At 37.6% G+C, this 19,164-nt stretch overlaps 1 protein-coding gene across 17 annotated transcripts in view; it reads right to left on the bottom strand.

Moving 5' to 3' along the window:
* The window catches only part of Grip1 (glutamate receptor interacting protein 1), a 644,165-nt gene that overhangs the window by 254,266 nt on the left and 370,735 nt on the right, over positions 1-19,164 (bottom strand). The window contains exon 1 of one of the 17 annotated variants that reach the window (XM_074083852.1): positions 7,114-7,567. The exons of 15 other annotated variants lie outside the window; for them this stretch is intronic. In XM_074083852.1, the coding sequence (XP_073939953.1) occupies positions 7,114-7,168 (55 nt within the window). In that variant the 5' untranslated portion in view covers positions 7,169-7,567. Of the gene's footprint in view, positions 1-7,113; positions 7,568-19,164 lie in introns of those variants that run through there. One more of the 17 variants, XM_074083845.1, reaches the window with a different exon arrangement.

A 19,164-nucleotide genomic window follows, 5' to 3' on the forward strand; every position in this document is an offset into this window, starting at 1 on the left:
TACTATAGAGCTCAATTAAAAATCACACCAGGGTAAGGGCAGTGCTTTGGCCTATGTATCACTATATGTCAAAGCTCATATTTTCTTAGAGATTTTTTTAACACCTACTGTAAGGTTGGGGTGTTTGTCATTGACTTTTACATCAAGATGAAAAATGCAAAGCATTGTTAACTATTGTTGTGATTAAATTTTGAAACTAAAAAAAAAAAATGGGGTCCAAATTTACTTATTTTATTCTTCTAGACTCAGCTAGTTAATAATCTAGTTTGAATCATTAATAAGAACTATTTCCCTGCTAGGCAGGGGTGGCTCATTCCTAGCTATCCAGTAGGCAGAGATGAGGAGTATCATGGTTTGAAGCCAGCCCCAGGCAAATAGGCCTTGAGTTCAAACTCCAGTGCCACACACACCCAAAAATGAACCATTTCCCCATTTTCTAAATAGCCCAAGAAACTTTCCTTAAATTTAAGTAGCCATCATTGACCCAGGTATCTGAAACCATTTTGTTTATATTGGTTTTTTATAAAGGCAAGGTCAAAGTTTCTCTTTGCATTTGAAAGGTAAAATGATATTCTTTTAAAAATTTTTTTATTATCATATTATTGTTGTGCTGTGGGTAAATTGTGACATTTACAAAAGTCCTTACAATATATCTTAGCTAAATTCACCCCCTCCATTATTCTTCTTCTCCCCTCTCCCATTCCTGGAATAGTGTCAACAGGTCTCATTTTTCCATTTTCCTACATGACTACATAACATTTCTACCACATTCACCATCCCACACCCTTTCCTAAAGAAGCTACATATAATAAACATCTAAGGGTATGGGTTTCCTTTGGGATACATATGATACTAAACTTTAACATAAAGTAATTATTTGCATAATTATGAAGCAATTTAGTAAACCTTATTTTCTTCTGTAGATTTAATAAAGTATATAATATTAATTTCAAGTTGAACATATAATTCTTCTGCATATGGGAAAAACAGCTAAGAGATTTAATAAAAGAGAGAAAGAAGAAAAATAGATGGAATCCATTGAACGCTCTCCTTTTAATCCTGGAAATTTTCAGAATGTCATTTTTCCATAAGAAAGCATAGATTTTGCCCACCTTCAAATGGTGGAAAATTATCAAAATATTTATTTCTGTCAGAATAGAGAGAATTTACTAAAATAAATATTTCAAATAAATCAATGGCAATAGAAAGTTAAATAATTTTGGTTAAGTTAATATGTGTATAAAGTCATAGAAAATAATTTTCACATATAATTTTTAATCTCCAGATAAAAAGACTGAGATTCAGTGAGGAGGATGAGTGAATTTTGTTGTTTTGTTTTGCTTTGTTTTTGCCATATGTAAAACTGGGAGGGCTGAGGTAGGATCACACATTTCCCATCCAAGCCTCTGATACATAGACTTCATATGTATTACAGAATGCTAAAGGATTCATGAAGCATTGCCCTGCTTGATTTCTTCCCTTCCTTTCTCCTCGCAAATAAAAGTGGTGGCAAAATGAAATGTTGGGTCTTAGCTCCACTTCTCCAAATCTTGCAGCCTTAGAAATACCCTTTATCTTATTTGAGCTACTGCTTTTTTCATGTGTAAGATATAAATAATAATGGCATTGCTGCGAGTACTAAATGAGTTAATACATGTAAAGTGGGTAGAATAGTGCCTGGCACATAGTTAAGTGTTCAATAAATGTGAGCTATCATTATTTTTATTCTTCCTCCTAAACATTTATCCAAAGTATTCAAGTTAATAAATTACAATACCTGTCCTAAAGTGGCCTTTCTTTTCCTTGTAATGAACCAGCTTTTTCTTCACTGCTCAACCACAATCACATCAGAAGGACTTGAACTCTTTGTTCTCATGAGGGTATTTATGAAATATAGCCAAACATTCCATCTGAGGGACAGGTACCTCCTGGAAAGAGGTAAAGCATTTCTAGCGTGCAATTCCTATTCAGTAGATGGAAGGGAAATAGATACATGCCTACGATAAGCCTAACCAATGTTACGTGGACAATCACGGTATAAAGAGGTCCAAGCCAATATTCAATATAAACCCCCTAAAAGTACTGGTATAGAGCACAATAAGAAATCTACCACACACAGCCAACTCCATCCCCAGCACTTGAGCTAGAACAGCAGCATTTGCTGGGGATCCTGTTTCAGAATTCTCCCATTCAAGTGGAGGTCTCTCTATTTGTGAGAGAAATGTGCCCCATGCTCCCATGAGAGATCAAGCTCTAAAATAAGACAACTGTATTTTCATGAAGCATCTTTTAAGTACATATGATTTGTAAAAGTTTATAGGCTAGAACGATAAATCAGTTAAATAAACTAGCTTTGATGGTATGAAATTAAGGGTAGAGGTAAAGGAGAAAGGATATGTTTTCAGGTAAAATTTGAAAGGGAATGGAGAGTTAATGAGGTAGAGAGATATAGTCAAGCTGTTCCAGATGGCAGGATCTGAGAGAGGAGGCCAGCAAGGGTTAGCTAAAGGGATGGGGACAGGGAAACAGAAGAAATGAGATCCAGCAGAGAGAGACCATTCTCAACCCAGATGATAATCAATTCTGAATCATATCACGGAGTGGATGAGGGACCATTAGAGGTGATTGCTGAAGGAGCCATGAGACTAGACCCAGACAGATGGGAAAGTGCAGAGGGACCAGAACAGAAAATTTGAAGCTATCAAAAAAGGAGCAATCAGGTTCAGAACAATGATACTGAACTAAAGGACTGATTCAGAGTTGCTTAGATTAAAAGATTTTGCAGACAGGAAGATATAAGAAATATTCTCCTCTTCCATTAAGACAAAAAAAATAAATCCATTATTACAATTGTTTGAGACTACACATAGAAAATGAACTTCCAAAGAGGAGACTTTGTAAACACTGGATGAATGTTAAAGAACCTCAGAGCTTACAGGGACTCAGAAGTCACTTGAATAATCCTTTGAAAGATAACCAGGCATGCTGTGAGACTGGTCTTGTTGGAGAGAATTAAGAATAAGATTGCTGGCTGTCTAAGGTGGTTGAGTTTCAGTTCTCCCTGGAGAAAAATCCTACATTAATGTCTGATCTTCCCTTTCAAGGGGATGATTTCACGATTGGGACAGCTGTTAGGAGCAAAGACAGAAAAGGAAAAGAATGTGGGTGTGATCACAATTCACAGCCTTTTTAATTTTGCTCAGTGCCAGTGGTTAAAACAATATCCCTACAGAAGAAAAGGATATTTAGGGTAGGAGGAGAAAGAAGATGGAGGAAGAAAGTAGAATACACAGCAGGGAGCAGGTGGATGCCAGCCATGAATGTTTCATTCAGATGTCCTATTGTGATGAAGGTCAACAGGACTACTGCCAGTTTGGGAAATGAAGGCAAATAGAAAATTAACTGACACTGAGAGGAGCTGTTATGGCAAAACCAAACCAAAACAAAAAACCCTAAATATATACAAACATGAAGGCAGAGGTTTTAGACATGAGTTTTGAGCCAGTAGGGAGATGAAAGGGACATGCAGTGGATGGCAACAAAAATTAAAAGGTGACCAGGACCATGTTCCCTGTGGAATGTCAGCAAATATTAATTGGCTTATGTTGACATTGGCAGAGTAAAGCATGTGAATGGGAAATGCCATGGCCAGTGGAGCATGAAAGTTTAGAGCTCTGAACTAAAAACAGTAGCGCCTAAGAAAGAAGTAGCCAGTCATCACAACTGAAAGGATTCTTTGGATATGAGGTCAACCTGACTGAAGGAAAAGTAATAACAAAATCATGGCAAGTAAAAGAGAACAAAGCCTGTAGGAGGCATGATAATTGAATCTTTTCTGAGTACACACCCACTTCTGAGGTACTGTATCCCCTAGCTGAGCAAGCAGGCCAAGGGGTAAGAAGTTATGATGTTAGGCACCAAGAAGCTGAGCTTGACCAGCTCAAGAAAATTCCTTTATTAGATGTGGCTTGAAAGCTGAGAAAACAGTACTTTGGGATTTGGCTTTAAGGTTAGGTATTCAGTAGACAAGTCTCATTCTGGGAGGAGGGGGGAAGAGCAGTGAGAGAAGATGGAGTTTCAATATTAGGTGCAAAAGAACAGTTCTGACAGTGGTTGATTCTTTAGTGACTTGTGGTTCCTGTGATAATGGCAAGGACAGGTGTTTGGAGTGAAAGTTATTTTCTTCTTGATGTTGTACATTTGTAGGAACATGAAAAGGCAAAAAAATTTTAAATAAATAAATAAAATAAAAACAGTTTCTTGAAGGCTTAATAAGAAAGATTCAGTTCCCAAGTCTGAGAAGTGCTAAATTCACTTGAAATATGTATGGTGGATCATGCATCTATGATGGTGTGATCCAAGATTTGTGTAGAAAATACATATATTGATCTTTTAAAATTATACCTCAAATACAGAAAAATTTATTATTCAACAATATCTTAAATAAAAAATGCTTGCCACATCTATAAAACATCCCATCCTAGGATTCTAGTGTAAAAATGTTAGTGCCTGGCACGTGGTAGGTACTGAACAGATATTTGGTAAATGGGCAACAGATGGAAATATAAAGAACATAAAAATAAATACTAAGAACGTAAGTTTGTAAGAAAATAATTTCCCTTTAATTGCATCATGTTTTCCTTAAGAGAATGTAAAAGATATTGCAGTTGCCCTACTACTTTGTCTTATTGGTAACATCAGCCACAGATAGCAAAGCAGTTTCAGAGATAGGAGGCAACTTTTCCCTTAAGATCTAGGTAAGTCTTTGGCCACAAGGGGTCTAATAGAGCTCTTGAAGCATGTCCTGAGAGCTGCCAGAAAATTCAAATGTACTGCTACTTTTAACTAGACAAACCTAAGCCATTTTAACAGACAGTTTCTAAGTGCCTCCCCTGTGCAGGGCACTGTGCTAAACATCTGGAAGAGTGAGCGTCAGGTGCAGCCCTCAATGAGGATAAAGAGATACATGCATTTCAGGGTTGAGTGTGAGGGTGTGGGAGTTGTGTGGGTGGGGAGAATGGGACAAGAAAGAAACTTTATTCAAGTATGTATCTATCCCCATACCAAAATACCAAAGGAGAATTTAAGGATGTAATTACATACATTTCTTGGTTTAATTATCATAGTTTAAGCAAACACCTCTAAGAGCATGGATGGGGTTCTAGAACTCAGTAGGTTCACTTGGAACAATGAGTAGCATTTGTAGGACTTTAACGTGGACAAGACTGTATGTGAATGGCAGAGTAAGGCATTATCGTACTCAGTAAATATCTGAACATCTGATCAAACACAAAGAAGAGCACAACTCCACACAGAGATTTTACTTTAATTATGAATTGGCAGTTTTAAACTAAATATCAAATACAAAAGATACAAAGATTTTTGGGAAAATATGAAGTAGCCAATATGAAGAAAATATTAATAATTTTCTCAATTATTTAAACTTTCAGCAAGTAACTCAATGAACATTTAAATTTGCTTTCAATGCAGGAGGTGAATGCATCCATAAGACTCAGAAAATTGGAAAAAGTTAAAAATATTTATAAGAGTTAAAAATCATTTAGGTTCACCCTCTTCCAAGAATGTAGAATTTATAAAAATTTTCTGATAACACATGAATGGAAAATGTTGATTGTTTCATGATTATAATGTAAGATGACTACCAACTTCTCATCAAGATAAATAAATGCTAAAGTCAGCTAAGAAAAGAATGTTTTTTTAGAATAAGAGACCTGTCTTTAAAAGTCTTAGCCAAAGCCATAAAGGAGAGTATCTGAAATTGAAGTTTATAAACAGAAATTATACATTTGTATGAACACATAGGATAAAGTCAAAACCGAATTTACAGCCCCATGCTAACAGCCTAATTTAAAATGGACAGTCTTTCCTGCATTTCCCCCAAAGTACCTTTTAAAAGATTCACTTTGCCATCAACACAACTTGCAAATGCATTCTGTAAGTTGTTCTAGAGTATTTATTCTCTTTCCTGTTATTGACTCCATATCTATTTCTCACTATTTGCTTTGTGCTCATTCTTCTGCCAAATAAAATATTAATTGCATTTTTAGCTGCACTGTTGGTGATCAAAGGGCTCTGATATGTCAAGCTAAACTGATAGAAATAGCATCCATTAACATATTTATAGGTTCAGAGCTTCCAGAACATAATTACATCCATTAATTACTTGACAGTGCTCTGTTACTGGCTAAAAAAGAAAGGCAGTTGCAGTTATATACTTTTATTCCAAGTGAAGTTTCTTTTATAACAATAAATTTTCTTTAATGAAGACTATCTAAAGGAAGTAAGGCAAGAGGAACTTGAATGTCTCTCTGTTCATGAGAGGGTTCTTAAAGCAGGCATTCTCTAACTTTGCAATAGAATGCACACAAAGTAGACAAGATGGTATAGCTGGAGTGGTTTCAAAGAAACATATTTTAAATATTACAGAGATTTAATTAATATTTTAGAGTTCTAAGAGAAACTGTCTCAAACCAATAATTCTTGATGTTAAGATACAAAGCAATGATTTTTACTTTCAAATAAACTTCAAGTATCACACAGGACCAAAGCATTTTGAATTATCTACATTTTTTTAAACATGCAATTCTAACACATAAGAAAATTAAAGCTGTCCTGGGAAAAAGCTCAAGAGATGTTGGAAGTTAATAGAATAAACAATTATTTTGTGGATTCATCAGCTGTGCAAGTCCTGGAGCTGCCAGATGCATTCAGTACATGTATCATAGAACGGACAGTAAGGCACACTTGACTCCTCTTGACCAGTTACCAGCATGCAAAATGACGGTTTCCCATAATAACTTCAGCACCGGACCCAAACACATTAGCTTTTCAGCAAGGAATGAAGTCATTAAAAAAAAAAAAAATCACATAAGCCGGTTCCAGGATTTCAGCATGCATACAGCCAGGATATAGGGACAGAAAGCAAAGCTGAGTCTACCTGTACATATATATATCTATACATATTTCTCTGAGTTCTTTGTTGCCTGACAATAAATCGTAAAGGCAGTCATATTTGAAAGTAAAAAGCACTAAACTGTGTTTATAGGATGCTGTAACAGACTCGCTGAGTGAATAACAAGGAAAGCACGATACCTTTAGTAAGTCGCCTCAGAATTTGACAGCGGCATTTAAAAGAGACAGCTATCATTCTTGCTCAATGCTTTCTCTGGCAAAGTATCTCTGGGCTGTGCTCTGGTGGCTGCAGCGGCAGGCAGCAGCATATGAATTCCTTGCGCACATACCAGGAGAAAGGTAGTCCCAGTGGGGAGTGACAAAGCTTAATTCCTCCTGGCTGATGCGGAGGTCCGCTACATGTCATCTGGCAAAGCTGTGTCATTCAGTACTACTATCACCCCTGCTCGCCACCGCCTCCTCCCCCCGCACAATCACAAAGGCTTAGAAAGTAAGGCTGTTTCGATAGCAACAAAGCACCAAATTGTACAAAGCAGGGACAACACTGGGAGAGGAACCATTCCATAAATCTAACACTAAGCATTGTACAGTGCCTTTTCAGGCAAAGGCTTATGTATTTCACCCAATTCATCCACCCCCACCCCACCCTTTCCTTCTCAGCATCAAGTCAGTATCCTTTAGAGGTCTCTCACTTAATGGGAAATGCAAAGTGAAATGTTTGTAGTCTTACTTTAGGAAGAAATGTATGTATCATATACTATGTTCTTTTAACAGCAACAACAAAAAAGGAAGGCAAAGGAGTGAGGCAGTTTATCTTTGGGATTCAGGAGAGAATCATATTTTTGCCTCTGGAAGGAATAGAGCCAGAAAAACTCTTTGGCACTTTACAAAGCTCTGAGGGTCAAGACAGTGTAGGTTTATGGATGGAATGCAGAAGGGCTCAGGGAAGGGTGCAGGCAAGGCAGATCAGCAGGCAGATGGAGTTCCAGTCCCTTTCATCACCCTTTCCAACAAAGGACTTGGCTGGAAAGCATCACAGTCAAGACTGTTTCTAAAGATACCAGGAATAAAAGCAAACAAGGCCAAGTACTTCTATTTTTAATGTTCCTTATTATCCTATTTCCCAAACAACCCACCCCCAAGCCATTCTTCTCATTATGCAAATAAGACGGTATTGCGACATAGCAGATATTTGTTGAGTATCTGCTCCAGTAGAGTGAAGAGCAAATTAACAAGCCCTTCACAATCCATTCACAAAGTGACAAGAAGGCGGAGCACATTTTTTCATCTGCCAGCACCAGCCTACTCATGATATAGTCAATGCAAACTGACATTTGGTATGGAATTTTAATCAAAATCTAGAAATCTCCCATGGGAGTTAACACAACCACTCAGGAAAAAAAATCAGACAGTTGGCCAAGAACTTAAAAAAATCAGTCAATTAGTCCAAATGAAAAGATACATCGCTGTCTAAACTACTTGATTAATATTTCTAGAGTATATGAATTATTCATGCAGTCTTATTCTCTATTCTTCAGGTTATAAAAAAAAGAAAGCCTTTCAAGCTGGTTTCTAAAATAACTTTGAATATTCTAAATTTAGAGATAGAGCCTTCTCTTCTTCATTCATAAATTCCATATTAACTCAAACAATTTCAATCCATTGGCCCAGAAATACATATGCTCTCTACTTAGAGTCCAACAGAACAATAACTTGTGTGAAAAATAGCTGAATATGTAAGCATCTACTTTAAAGGTTTGTGAAATGAACCGAATTCCCTTACCAATGATGGTCTAAATAAAGCAATCAGCCACTATTAATCAATAGCAAAGACAATATTAAATGGATCGCAGAGAAGAACCAAATTTTTGTAATAACTCCAATTAGAGTAAATGTTTTGGAATTACAACACATACCATTTTCCTTTCTTTTAGGCCATCCCTAGAAATATTTTAAGCTCCTTGATGTTTTTTTGTTCTATACAGAAGCATACCTCAGAGCTAGAGAATTGGATTTTTTTTTTCCTTTTTTTTTCACTTTTTTTTCCTTTTATTATTCATATGTGCATACAAGGCTTGGTTCATTTCTCCCCCCTGCCCCCACCCCCTCCCTTACCACCCACTCCGCCCCCTCCCCCTCCCCCCCCCAATACCCAGCAGAAACTATTTTGCCCTTATTTCTAATTTTGTTGTAGAGAGAGTATAAACAATAATAGGAAGGAACAAGGGGTTTTGCTGGTTGAGATAAGGATAGCTATACAGGGCATTGACTCACATTGATTTCCTGTGTGTGGGTGTTACCTTCTAGGTTAATTCTTTTTGATCTAACCTTTTCTCTAGTACCTGTTCCCCTTTTCCTATTGGCCTCAGTTGCTTTAAGGTACCTGCTTTAGTTTCTCTGTGTTAAGGGCAACAAATGCTAGCTAGTTTTTTAGGTGTCTTACCTATCCTCACCCCTCCCTTGTGTGCTCTCGCTTTTATCATGTGCTCATAGTCCAATCCCCTTGTTGTGTTTGCCCTTGATCTAATGTCCACATATGAGGGAGAACATACGATTTTTGGTTTTTTGAGCCAGGCTAACCTCACTCAGAATGATGTTCTCCAATTCCATCCATTTACCAGTGAATGATAACATTTCGTTCTTTTTCATGGCTGCATAAAATTCCATTGTGTATAGATACCACATTTTCTTAATCCATTCGTCAGTGCTGGGGCATCTTGGCTGTTTCCATATCTTGGCTATTGTGAATAGTGCCGCAATAAACATGGATGTGCAGGTGCCTCTGGAGTAACAGTCTTTTGGGTATATCCCCAAGAGTGGTATTGCTGGATCAAATGGTAGATCAATGTTTAGCTTTTTAAGTAGCCTCCAAATTTTTTTCCAGAGTGCTTGTACTAGTTTACATTCCCACTAGCGGTGTAAGAGGGTTCCTTTTCCCCCACATCCTCACCAACACCTGTTGTTGGTGGTGTTGCGGATGATGGCTATTCTAACAGGGGTGAGGTGGAATCTTAGCGTGGTTTTAATTTGCATTTCCTTTATTGCTAGAGATGGTGAGCATTTTTTCATGTGTTTTCTGGCCATTTGAATTTCTTCTTTTGAGAAAGTTCTGTTTAGTTCACGTGCCCATTTCTTTATTGGTTCATTAGTTTTGGGAGAATTTAGTTTTTTAAGTTCCCTGTATATTCTGGTTATCAGTCCTTTAATGTATAGTTGGCAAATATTTTCTCCCACTCTGTGGGTGTTCTCTTCAGTTTAGAGACCATTTCTTTTGATGAACAGAAGCTTTTTAGCTTTATGAGGTCCCATTTATCTATGCTATCTCTTAGTTGCTGTGCTGCTGGGGTTTCATTGAGAAAGTTCTTACCTATACCTACTAACTCCAGAGTATTTCCTACTCTTTCTTGTATCAATTTAAGAGTTTGGGGTCTGATATTAAGATCCTTGAATCCATTTTGAGTTAATCTTGGTATAGGGTGATATACATGGATCTAGTTTCAGTTTTTTGCAGACTGCTAACCAGTTTTCCCAGCAGTTTTTGTTGAAGAGGCTGCTATTTCTCCATCGTATATTTTTAGCTCCTTTGTCAAAGATAAGTTGCTTATAGTTCTGTGGCTTCATATCTGGATCCTCTATTCTGTTCCACTGGTCTTCATGTCTGTTTTTGTGCCAGTACCATGCTGTTTTTATTGTTATTGCTTTGTAATATAGTTTGAAGTCAGGTATTGTGATACCTCCTGCATTGTTCTTTTGACTGAGTATTGCCTTGGCTATTCGTGGCCTCTTGTGTTTCCATATAAATTTCACAGTAGATTTTTCAATCTCTTTAATGAATGTCATTGGAATTTTGATGGGAATTGCATTAAACATGTAGATTACTTTGGGGAGTATCGACATTTTTACTATGTTGATTCTACCAATCCATGAGCACGGGAGATCTCTCCACTTTCTATAGTCTTCCTCAATCTCTTTCTTCAGAAGTGTATAGTTTTCCTTGTAGAGGTCTTTCACATCTTTTGTTAGGTTTACACCTAGGTATTTGATTTTGTTTGAGGCTATTGTACATGGAATTGTTTTCACACATTCTTTTTCCATTTGCTCATTGTTAGTGTATAGAAATGCTAATGATTTTTCTGTTGATTTTATATCCTGCTACCTTGCTATAGCTATTGATGATGTCTAGAAGCTTCTGAGTAGAGTTTTTTGGGTCTTTAAGGTATAGGATCATGTCGTCTGCAAATAGGGATATTTTGACAGTTTCTTTACCTATTTGTATTCCTTTTATTCCTTCTTCTTGCCTAATTGCTCTGGCTAGGAATTCCAGTACTATGTTGAATAGGAGTAGAGATAGTGGGCATCCTTGTCTGGTTCCTGATTTTAGAGGGAATGGTTTCAGTTTTTCTCCGTTAAGTATAATGCTGGCTGTAGGTTTGTCATATATAGCTTTTATAATGTTGAGGAACTTTCCTTCTATTCCTAGTTTTCTTAGAGCTTTGATCATGAAATGATGTTGGATCTTATCAAAGGCTTTTTCTGCATCTATTGAGATGATCAAGTGGTTTTTGTCTTTGCTTCTGTTAATGTGGTTTATTATGTTTATTGATTTTCGTATGTTGAACCACCCCTGCATCCCTGGGATGAAGCCTACTTGGTCGTGGTGAATAATCTTTTTGATGTGTTGCTGAATTCGGTTTGCCATTATTTTGTTGAGGATTTTTGCGTCAATGTTCATTAAGGAGATTGGCCTATAGTTCTCCTTTTGGAGGTGTCTTTGCCTGGTTTTGGGATAAGTGTAATACTGGCTTCATAAAATGTGTTTGGCAGTTTTCCTTCCCTTTCTATTTCGTGGAACAGTTTAAGGAGGGTTGGTATCAGTTCTTCTTTAAAGGTCTGATAGAATTCAGCAGAGAATCCATCAGGTCCTGGATTTTTCTTCTTGGGGAGACTCTTGATTGCTGCTTCAATTTCATTTTGTGTTATAGGTCTATTCAGGTGATTAATTTCATCTTGGTTCAGTTTTAGATGATCATATGTATCTAGAAATCTGTCCATTTCTTTTAGATTTTCAAGTTTATTTGAATATAGGTTCTCAAAGTAGTCTCTGATGATTTCCTGGACTTCCATGGTTGTTTGTTGTTATCTCCCCTTTTGCATTCCTGATTCTACTAATTTGGGTTTTTTCTCTCCTCATTTTAGTCAGGTTTGCCAGGGGTCTATCGATCTTGTTTATTTTTTCAAAGAAACAACTTTTTGTTTCATTAATTCTTTGTATGGCTTTTTTTGGTTTCTATTTTGTTGATTTCAGCTCTTATTTTTATTATTTCTCTCCTTCTATTTGTTTTGGGATTTGCTTGTTCTTGTTTTTCTAGGAGTTTGAGATGTATCATTAGGTCACTGATTTGGGATCTTTCAATCTTTTTAATATATGCACTCATGGCTATAAACTTTCCTCTCAAGACTGCCTTAGCTGTGTCCCATAGGTTCCGGTAGGTCGTGTTTTCATTTTCATTGACTTCCAGGAACTTTTTAATTTCCTCTTTTATTGCATCGATGATCCATTCTTCATTAAGTAATGAGTTATTTAGTTTTCACCTGTTTGCATGTTTTTTGTCTTTACTTTTGTTGTTGAGTTCTACTTTTACTGCATTGTGGTCAGATAGTATGCACGGTATAATTTCTATTTTCTTATATTTGCTGAGGCTTGCTTTGTGCCCTAGGATATGATCTATTTTGGAGAAGGTTCCATGGGCTTCTGAGAAGAATGTATATTGTGTAGAGGTTGGATGAAATGTTCTGTAGACATCTACTAGGTCCACTTGATCTATTGCATATTTTACATCTTGGATTTCTTTATTGATTTTTTGTTTGGATGAACTATCTATTGATGATAATGGAGTGTTAAAGTCTCCCACAACCACTGTGTTGGTGTTTACATATGCTTTTAGGTCTTTCAGGGTATGTTTGATGAAATTGGGTGCGTTGACATTGGGTGCGTACAGATTGATGATTATTATTTCCTTTTGGTCTATTTCCCCTTTTATTAGTATGGAATGTCCTTCTTTATCTCATTTGATCAATGTAGGTTTGAAGTCTACTTTGTCAGAGATAAGTATTGCTACTCCTGCCTGTTTTCGGGGGCCATTGGCTTGGTAAATCTTCTTCCAGCCTTTCATCCTAAGCATATGCTTATTTCTGTCGGTGAGATGAGTCTCCTGTAAGCAACAAATTGTTGGATCTTCTTTTTTAATCCATTTTGTCAAACGGTGTCTTTTGATGGGTGAATTAAGTCTGTTAACATTAAGCGTTAGTACTGATAGGTATGTGGTGATTCCTGCCATTTAGTTGTCTTAGTTGTTTGAAGGTTTGATTGTGTGTACCTAACTTGATGTTACTCTCTACTGTCTTGCTTTTTCTTATCCTGTGGTTTGGTACTGCCTGCCTTTTCATGGTTAAGTTGGGTGTCACTTTCTGTGTGCAGGATCCCTTGCAGAATCTTTTGTAATGGTGGCTTTGTGGTCACATATTGTTTTAGTTTCTGCTTATCATGGAAGACTTTTATTGCTCCATCTATTTTGAATGATAGCTTTGCTGGGTAGAGTATCCTGGGGTTGAAGTTATTTTCATTCAGTGCCCGGAAGATCTCACCCCACGCTCTTCTTGCTTTTAATGTTTCTGTTGAGAAATCTGCTGTGATTTTGATGGGTTTACCTTTGTATGTTACTTGTTTTTTCTCTCTTACAGCCTTCAAAATTCTTTCCTTAGTTTCTGAACTTGTCATTTTAATGATGATATGTCGTGGAGTAGTTCTATTTTGATCTGGTCTGTTTGGTGTCCTGGAGGCCTCTTGCATCTGTATGGGAATATCTTTCTCTAGATTTGGGAAATTTTCCATTATTATTTTGTCGAATATATTACGCATTCCCTTCACTTGCACCTCTTCTCCTTCTTCGATGCCCATGATTCTCAAGTTTGGTCTTTTGATGGAGTCAGTGAGTTCTTGCATTTTCTTTTCACAGGTCTTGAGTTGTTTAATTAATAGTTCTTCAGTTTTTCCTTTAATTACCATTTCATCTTCAAGTTCTGAGATTCTGTCTTCTGTTTGTTCTGTTCTGCTGGATTGGCCTTCCGTTTTGTTTTGCAGTTCTGTTTCATTCTTTTTTCTGAGGTTTTCCATATCCTGGCAGTTTTCTTCTTTATTGTTGTCTATTTTTGTCCTGAGTTCATTTATCCATTTATTCATTGTGTTCTCTCTTTCACTTTGGTGTTTATACAGTGCTTCCATGGTTTTCTTTATTTCTTCTTTTGCTTTTTCAAATTCTCTATTTTTATTGTCTTGGAATTTCTTGAGTGTCTCCTGTACATTTTGGTTGACCCTATCCAGTATCATTTCTATAAAATTCTCATTGAGTACTTGTAGTATGTCTTCTTTTAAATTATTCTTGTGGGCTTCATTGGGTCCTTTGGCATAGTTTATCTTCATTTTGTTGGAGTCTGGATCTGAGTTTCTGTTCTCTTCATTCCCCTCTGGTTCCTGTACTAATTTTTTGCTGTGGGGAACCTGGTTTCCCTGTTTTTTCTGTCTTCCCGTCATTGTCCTTGGTGTTGTTACTGTCCCTGTACTGTGTGTAATTAAGTATTTTCTAGCTTGTAATAGTAACAATGGTAATATTTAGAATGGAAGAGTGAGATGAGATGGACAGCAAGAAGTTAAAGAAAAGGGGAAAACAAATATACAGACAAGAGTGAGAAAGCAGAACAAGGTGTCAGACAAGAGAGTTTCAAAGGTATAAACAGGGAGTGTTAGTGTACTAATCGACAGTAAGCTGAACAGACATTAGAGAGACAGAGAGAGGATTGAAAATCAAAGATAAAAAAAATAAAAAATAAGTAAATGAAAGTAATATCTATATATAAAAATGAATTAAAATAAAATGGAAAATAGAAAATTAAAAAAAAAAAAAAACCAAAAAACTTCCAAGTTTATATGCATTGCAGTTTCAGTCTTAATAATTTGGGTGCCCGTCTCAATCTCCAGTCCTGGAGTTGGTGCCTCAGATGTTGTTCTGTAGTTGTCTCATCAAAGGGGATGCATAAACTAGAACAAAACTACACACTCACACACACACACACACACACACACACACACACACAAAAGCCCCACCAAGTGTCCCCAGCTCAAATGCAATACAGTTTCAGTAAGTTGTTTTTCGGCTTGCAGGTGTAATTCAGTTGTTCTCTCATCAAAGGTAGGGAGAAAAAGAAAAAAAAAGCGTCTGGAGACAGTTCTGAGGTATCTGCAACTGTGGCTTGCCTGCCTGCTGCTCTCAGCCTGTAGCTGGCGGCGTTATTTATGCAGATCTCTGGGATGAGCTTAGCACTCACCTGGTCCCACAGGCTTTGTTTGTTCAGAGTTCTCCTGTGCGGGAGCCTCTGCTACCGGCTTTCCCTTTTCCAAGCACTGGGAAAGGTGACACTGCCCCCGCGTTGTCAGGCCTGCGTGTTTATTTACAGTTCAAGTGGGAGGTGGGTCTTCCCCCCTCTCCTCTGAAGTTTTCCTCCCACCTCCACTTTCACAAGCTTTCCTGCTCCTGCTTACTGGGCGGTGCTGCTGCTCCTGCCGGCCGCCATGTTTGTTTACAGTTCATGTGGGAAGTGGGTCTTCCCTCCTCTCACAAGCTTCCCTGCTCCTGGTTGCTGGGTGCGCGCCCCGCTCCCGCCAGAGGCTCTCCGGCCTGCCCGGCTTGTTTATTTACAGTCCCAGGAAGGATTCCCTTCCCCCAATCTTCAGCACTCAGGGCGCCCCACCCTCTTTCCAGCGTGTCTTAACTGTTCTTATTGCTTATTACTCAGTTTCTCTTTTTTTTTTCTTTCCGGGTGGAGGTCAGTCTGTCCAGGGGGTTATGCTGCTCTGGCCCAGGCTTGTCTGTGGGGCTAAGAAGCTCACCTGGTCCTCGTCTTCCCAAGCCGTATGGGCGCCGGCCACTGACGGCCCCGGGGGCCCTCCTCGTTTCTCTGTTTAACGTGAAGTGGAGATTCTCTGCGCCGGCTGGAGGTGTGGAGGGGTCAAAGTTATGCCTTTTCTCGGTGATTATGCCTGCAAAGTGTGTCTCCAGCGTCTCTCCAAGATTTCACTATAGGAGGGTCGCTTTCTGCTTCCTACCTCTAGCCGCCATCTTGGAATTCCGAGAATTGGATTTTTACAGTAAGAAAAATATTTATAGTTTGCTCTTTTCAAGATCCTTCCCCAAATCTAACATCTTTTCTAAAATGTAAACACTCAGAATATGCAGATGTCAAAAGTATTAGCAAAATCTTGCCTATGGAACATCACTACTCTGGCCCCTTTTATTAATGTCTATTCAAATAAAATTCAAAATCATACAGGAATCTCTTGTCCCTCTGCTATTATGCAGAATCGGATCTAATCTGCTCCTTCCATGAGGCTAAAATGATCAAATATTTCCCTCTTTTACTTGCATGTCCAATTTTTTTTTAAAGCTCTCTTCTCTTGTCCCAAGAAAGATCTTCAGAACTATTAAAATGTCCTACTTTTCTGGCAGAAGAAATAACCCACCCTGGGCAATGTGAAAAGTTCCTATGGGCCCAAAGTAGAGGATTTTTTTTTCTCTGTTGATATTATGAAGCCAATGTAGACGCATCCTATTAGCCAGCTCAGACCCAACTCCAGACTTGAACCTCCTGAAATGGTCTTTTTCCAGGCAGTAAAGGAATCTGCCCTACCTCCTTCCATTTCTGGCTCAGAGATTTTCCTGGGAGCCAATCCCAGTCCAGCCCTCCTGTCCTAAACCCTTTGTCTCCTCTTTGCCTTAGATCCTAAACTCCAGCACTAGCAGTGCAAATTTTCTGTCTTACCAACTACTGACCATAGGTTAAAGGCCTCAAGGGGCCAAGGCAACTGGTAGAACTGGACCACAAACTCCCAATATGAGTCCCTCTGGGTAGAGCAATCTATATTTCTTGGACACCAGATTAATATAAATGCAGGTTTTTGAACCCTATAAGCAGCCCATGTCAATTATGATTGCTCAGCTTTACAGGTAGGTCTAACTTTACAACATGGTCTTTGAGGGTCACCAAGTAGGACCTCTATAAATATAAAGCAGGTAAAATGGTACAGGTTCTCTATGTGATCAAGTTTCAGTTGATCTGGAGAAGAGTGAGTCAATTAATTCAAGAGGTTTTTCTGCTCTTCCTTAGAAGTAAAAAACCACATCCTCCATATATATTCTGCTAACTTTTCTCATCTGCTTGATCCTTTTCCATTGTATTCATTCTTCTGTATAATATCTCCAGCTCCACAACAAACACTGGTGTTTATGGATTCTTCTGATTCTTAACAAGGAAGGATTATCACAAACCACAAACTTCCTCCTATATACTACACTTGAAAATTCACCTAAAAAATAGACAAAACAACAGAATTAACTCTACAGATAAGTACCCTACTATTTGATATCATTAGAATCAATTTAGTCAGAATGCTATAATAATATGGATTTTCTTCATTTCAACTGATTTCATAAATCTGTTATAAAACATACATAACTGATTTTGTGTTTTTCTTTAACAAAAAGAAACTATTGATTGCCTTTTGTTTTCTCTGAGTGTATCTGCCTCAAAATGCTTAACATGTTAGGTTATTTTTTAAACAGCATAGTATATATCCTAAATTTGCTAATATAGAATATAATGGTTTTTTTTTCTCAAGTTTTCAGGGTATTTTGAAACACAATGTTATTAAGGTTTACAAAAGTAGTCCTTTATTTCCTACCTTGTTTCCAGATCCTTATGGGCAATCTCATTGACTCACTCTTAGCTTACTATAATCAGTTGTTTTTAAAGATACAGAAAGCCGGTATAAGCGTCAAACAAGTTATCAATCTTATGACCACTGTCCACTCTTAGTTCATGGGATTTGTCAATGTGAGACCACAGGTTAAGAACAGTCAAAGGAGATACCTATAAACAGCACTAGCAAGATCCCGTCTGCTGACAGAGTTCTAAGGTCATGAAGATTTGGTGGAATTGTCCAAGAAAGGATTTATCAGACAGTTTTTTTAGATCACATTTTGAAATTTTTGAATTAGCATACATTAATAATACAGGGGGATTTCTTTATGATAATTCCATATATGCATGCAGGGTATATAAGGCACTTTATTGAAAACAAATATTTTATGAGAAAACATTTTTATAGAAGCAATGATGCCCTTCAGGAAGTATTAGGACATACACTCGCAAATCTGGGGTGATTAAAAAGCACTTAGCAACTGTGAATCTCTGGTGGGCTGTGGTATAAAAAGGTGGCTACAATGCACATTCCTTGTGTTATTTGGTTATCCAGTTAGAGAAAAGTCAGAGGATTGCAAGAAACTTAGAAATTTGCCTACTATACACATCTGATGGGAACTGTTTAAGAATACAATATGCAGAAATAGAGAAAAGCAGTACAAGAGAAGACTTGCTAGAATCATCCCTTAATAATCCAGGTTAAGCTTATTTACTAGGGTGTGGCTGTAAAGAGAAGATGGTGAGTGACCAAAAGCACAAGCTTTAGAATCAAAGCCTGACTTTGAATCCTACTTTCACCACTAATGTCTGTGTGACCCTGGGCAAGTTTCTTAATTTCTTTATTCTACATTTGTAAAATGTGAAAATCATGTGTAGGGTTGTTTCAGTGACTGAGTTTACTTTTATTCTAGGCATACAGAACAGCAAAAGGCTTTATGAATTGCTATGTATTTTATAGGAAATGCAATCCTACAATCTGGCATTTGGTTACAGAGCAAATATTCTTCCCTACATGTGATTAGCATGGATTATTTTGGTCAGGGAAATTACAAGTTGATGGAAGTTGGAATTAACAACTAAAATGATCCTTCTCCATGAAGTCTTTCAGATCACAATGGCACAAAGTGACTTCTGCCCTTCAACCCCTACAACTTTTTCTTACTTTCATATCTCTTCTTTCTCCTTACCCTTAATCCATGGGATCCTCCCAAATTCTGTGACACCATCTTGGCCCATTCTCCACTGTTTAATCTATTCCCAGGCTCCAGCAATACGCTCTCTATTTTAACTCCCAAACCTTGATCATCAGCCCAAATTCACTGTCTTACTGTGAACCCACCTTCCGCGATCCTTGCTTCTAACATATGTAGGTACCCATTATGACCATCTCAAACTAGACTTGAGTCAAACTGGGCTTTT

This window comes from Castor canadensis, chromosome 8 (genome assembly GCF_047511655.1).
Source record: "Castor canadensis chromosome 8, mCasCan1.hap1v2, whole genome shotgun sequence".
Taxonomy (NCBI): domain Eukaryota; kingdom Metazoa; phylum Chordata; class Mammalia; order Rodentia; family Castoridae; genus Castor; species Castor canadensis.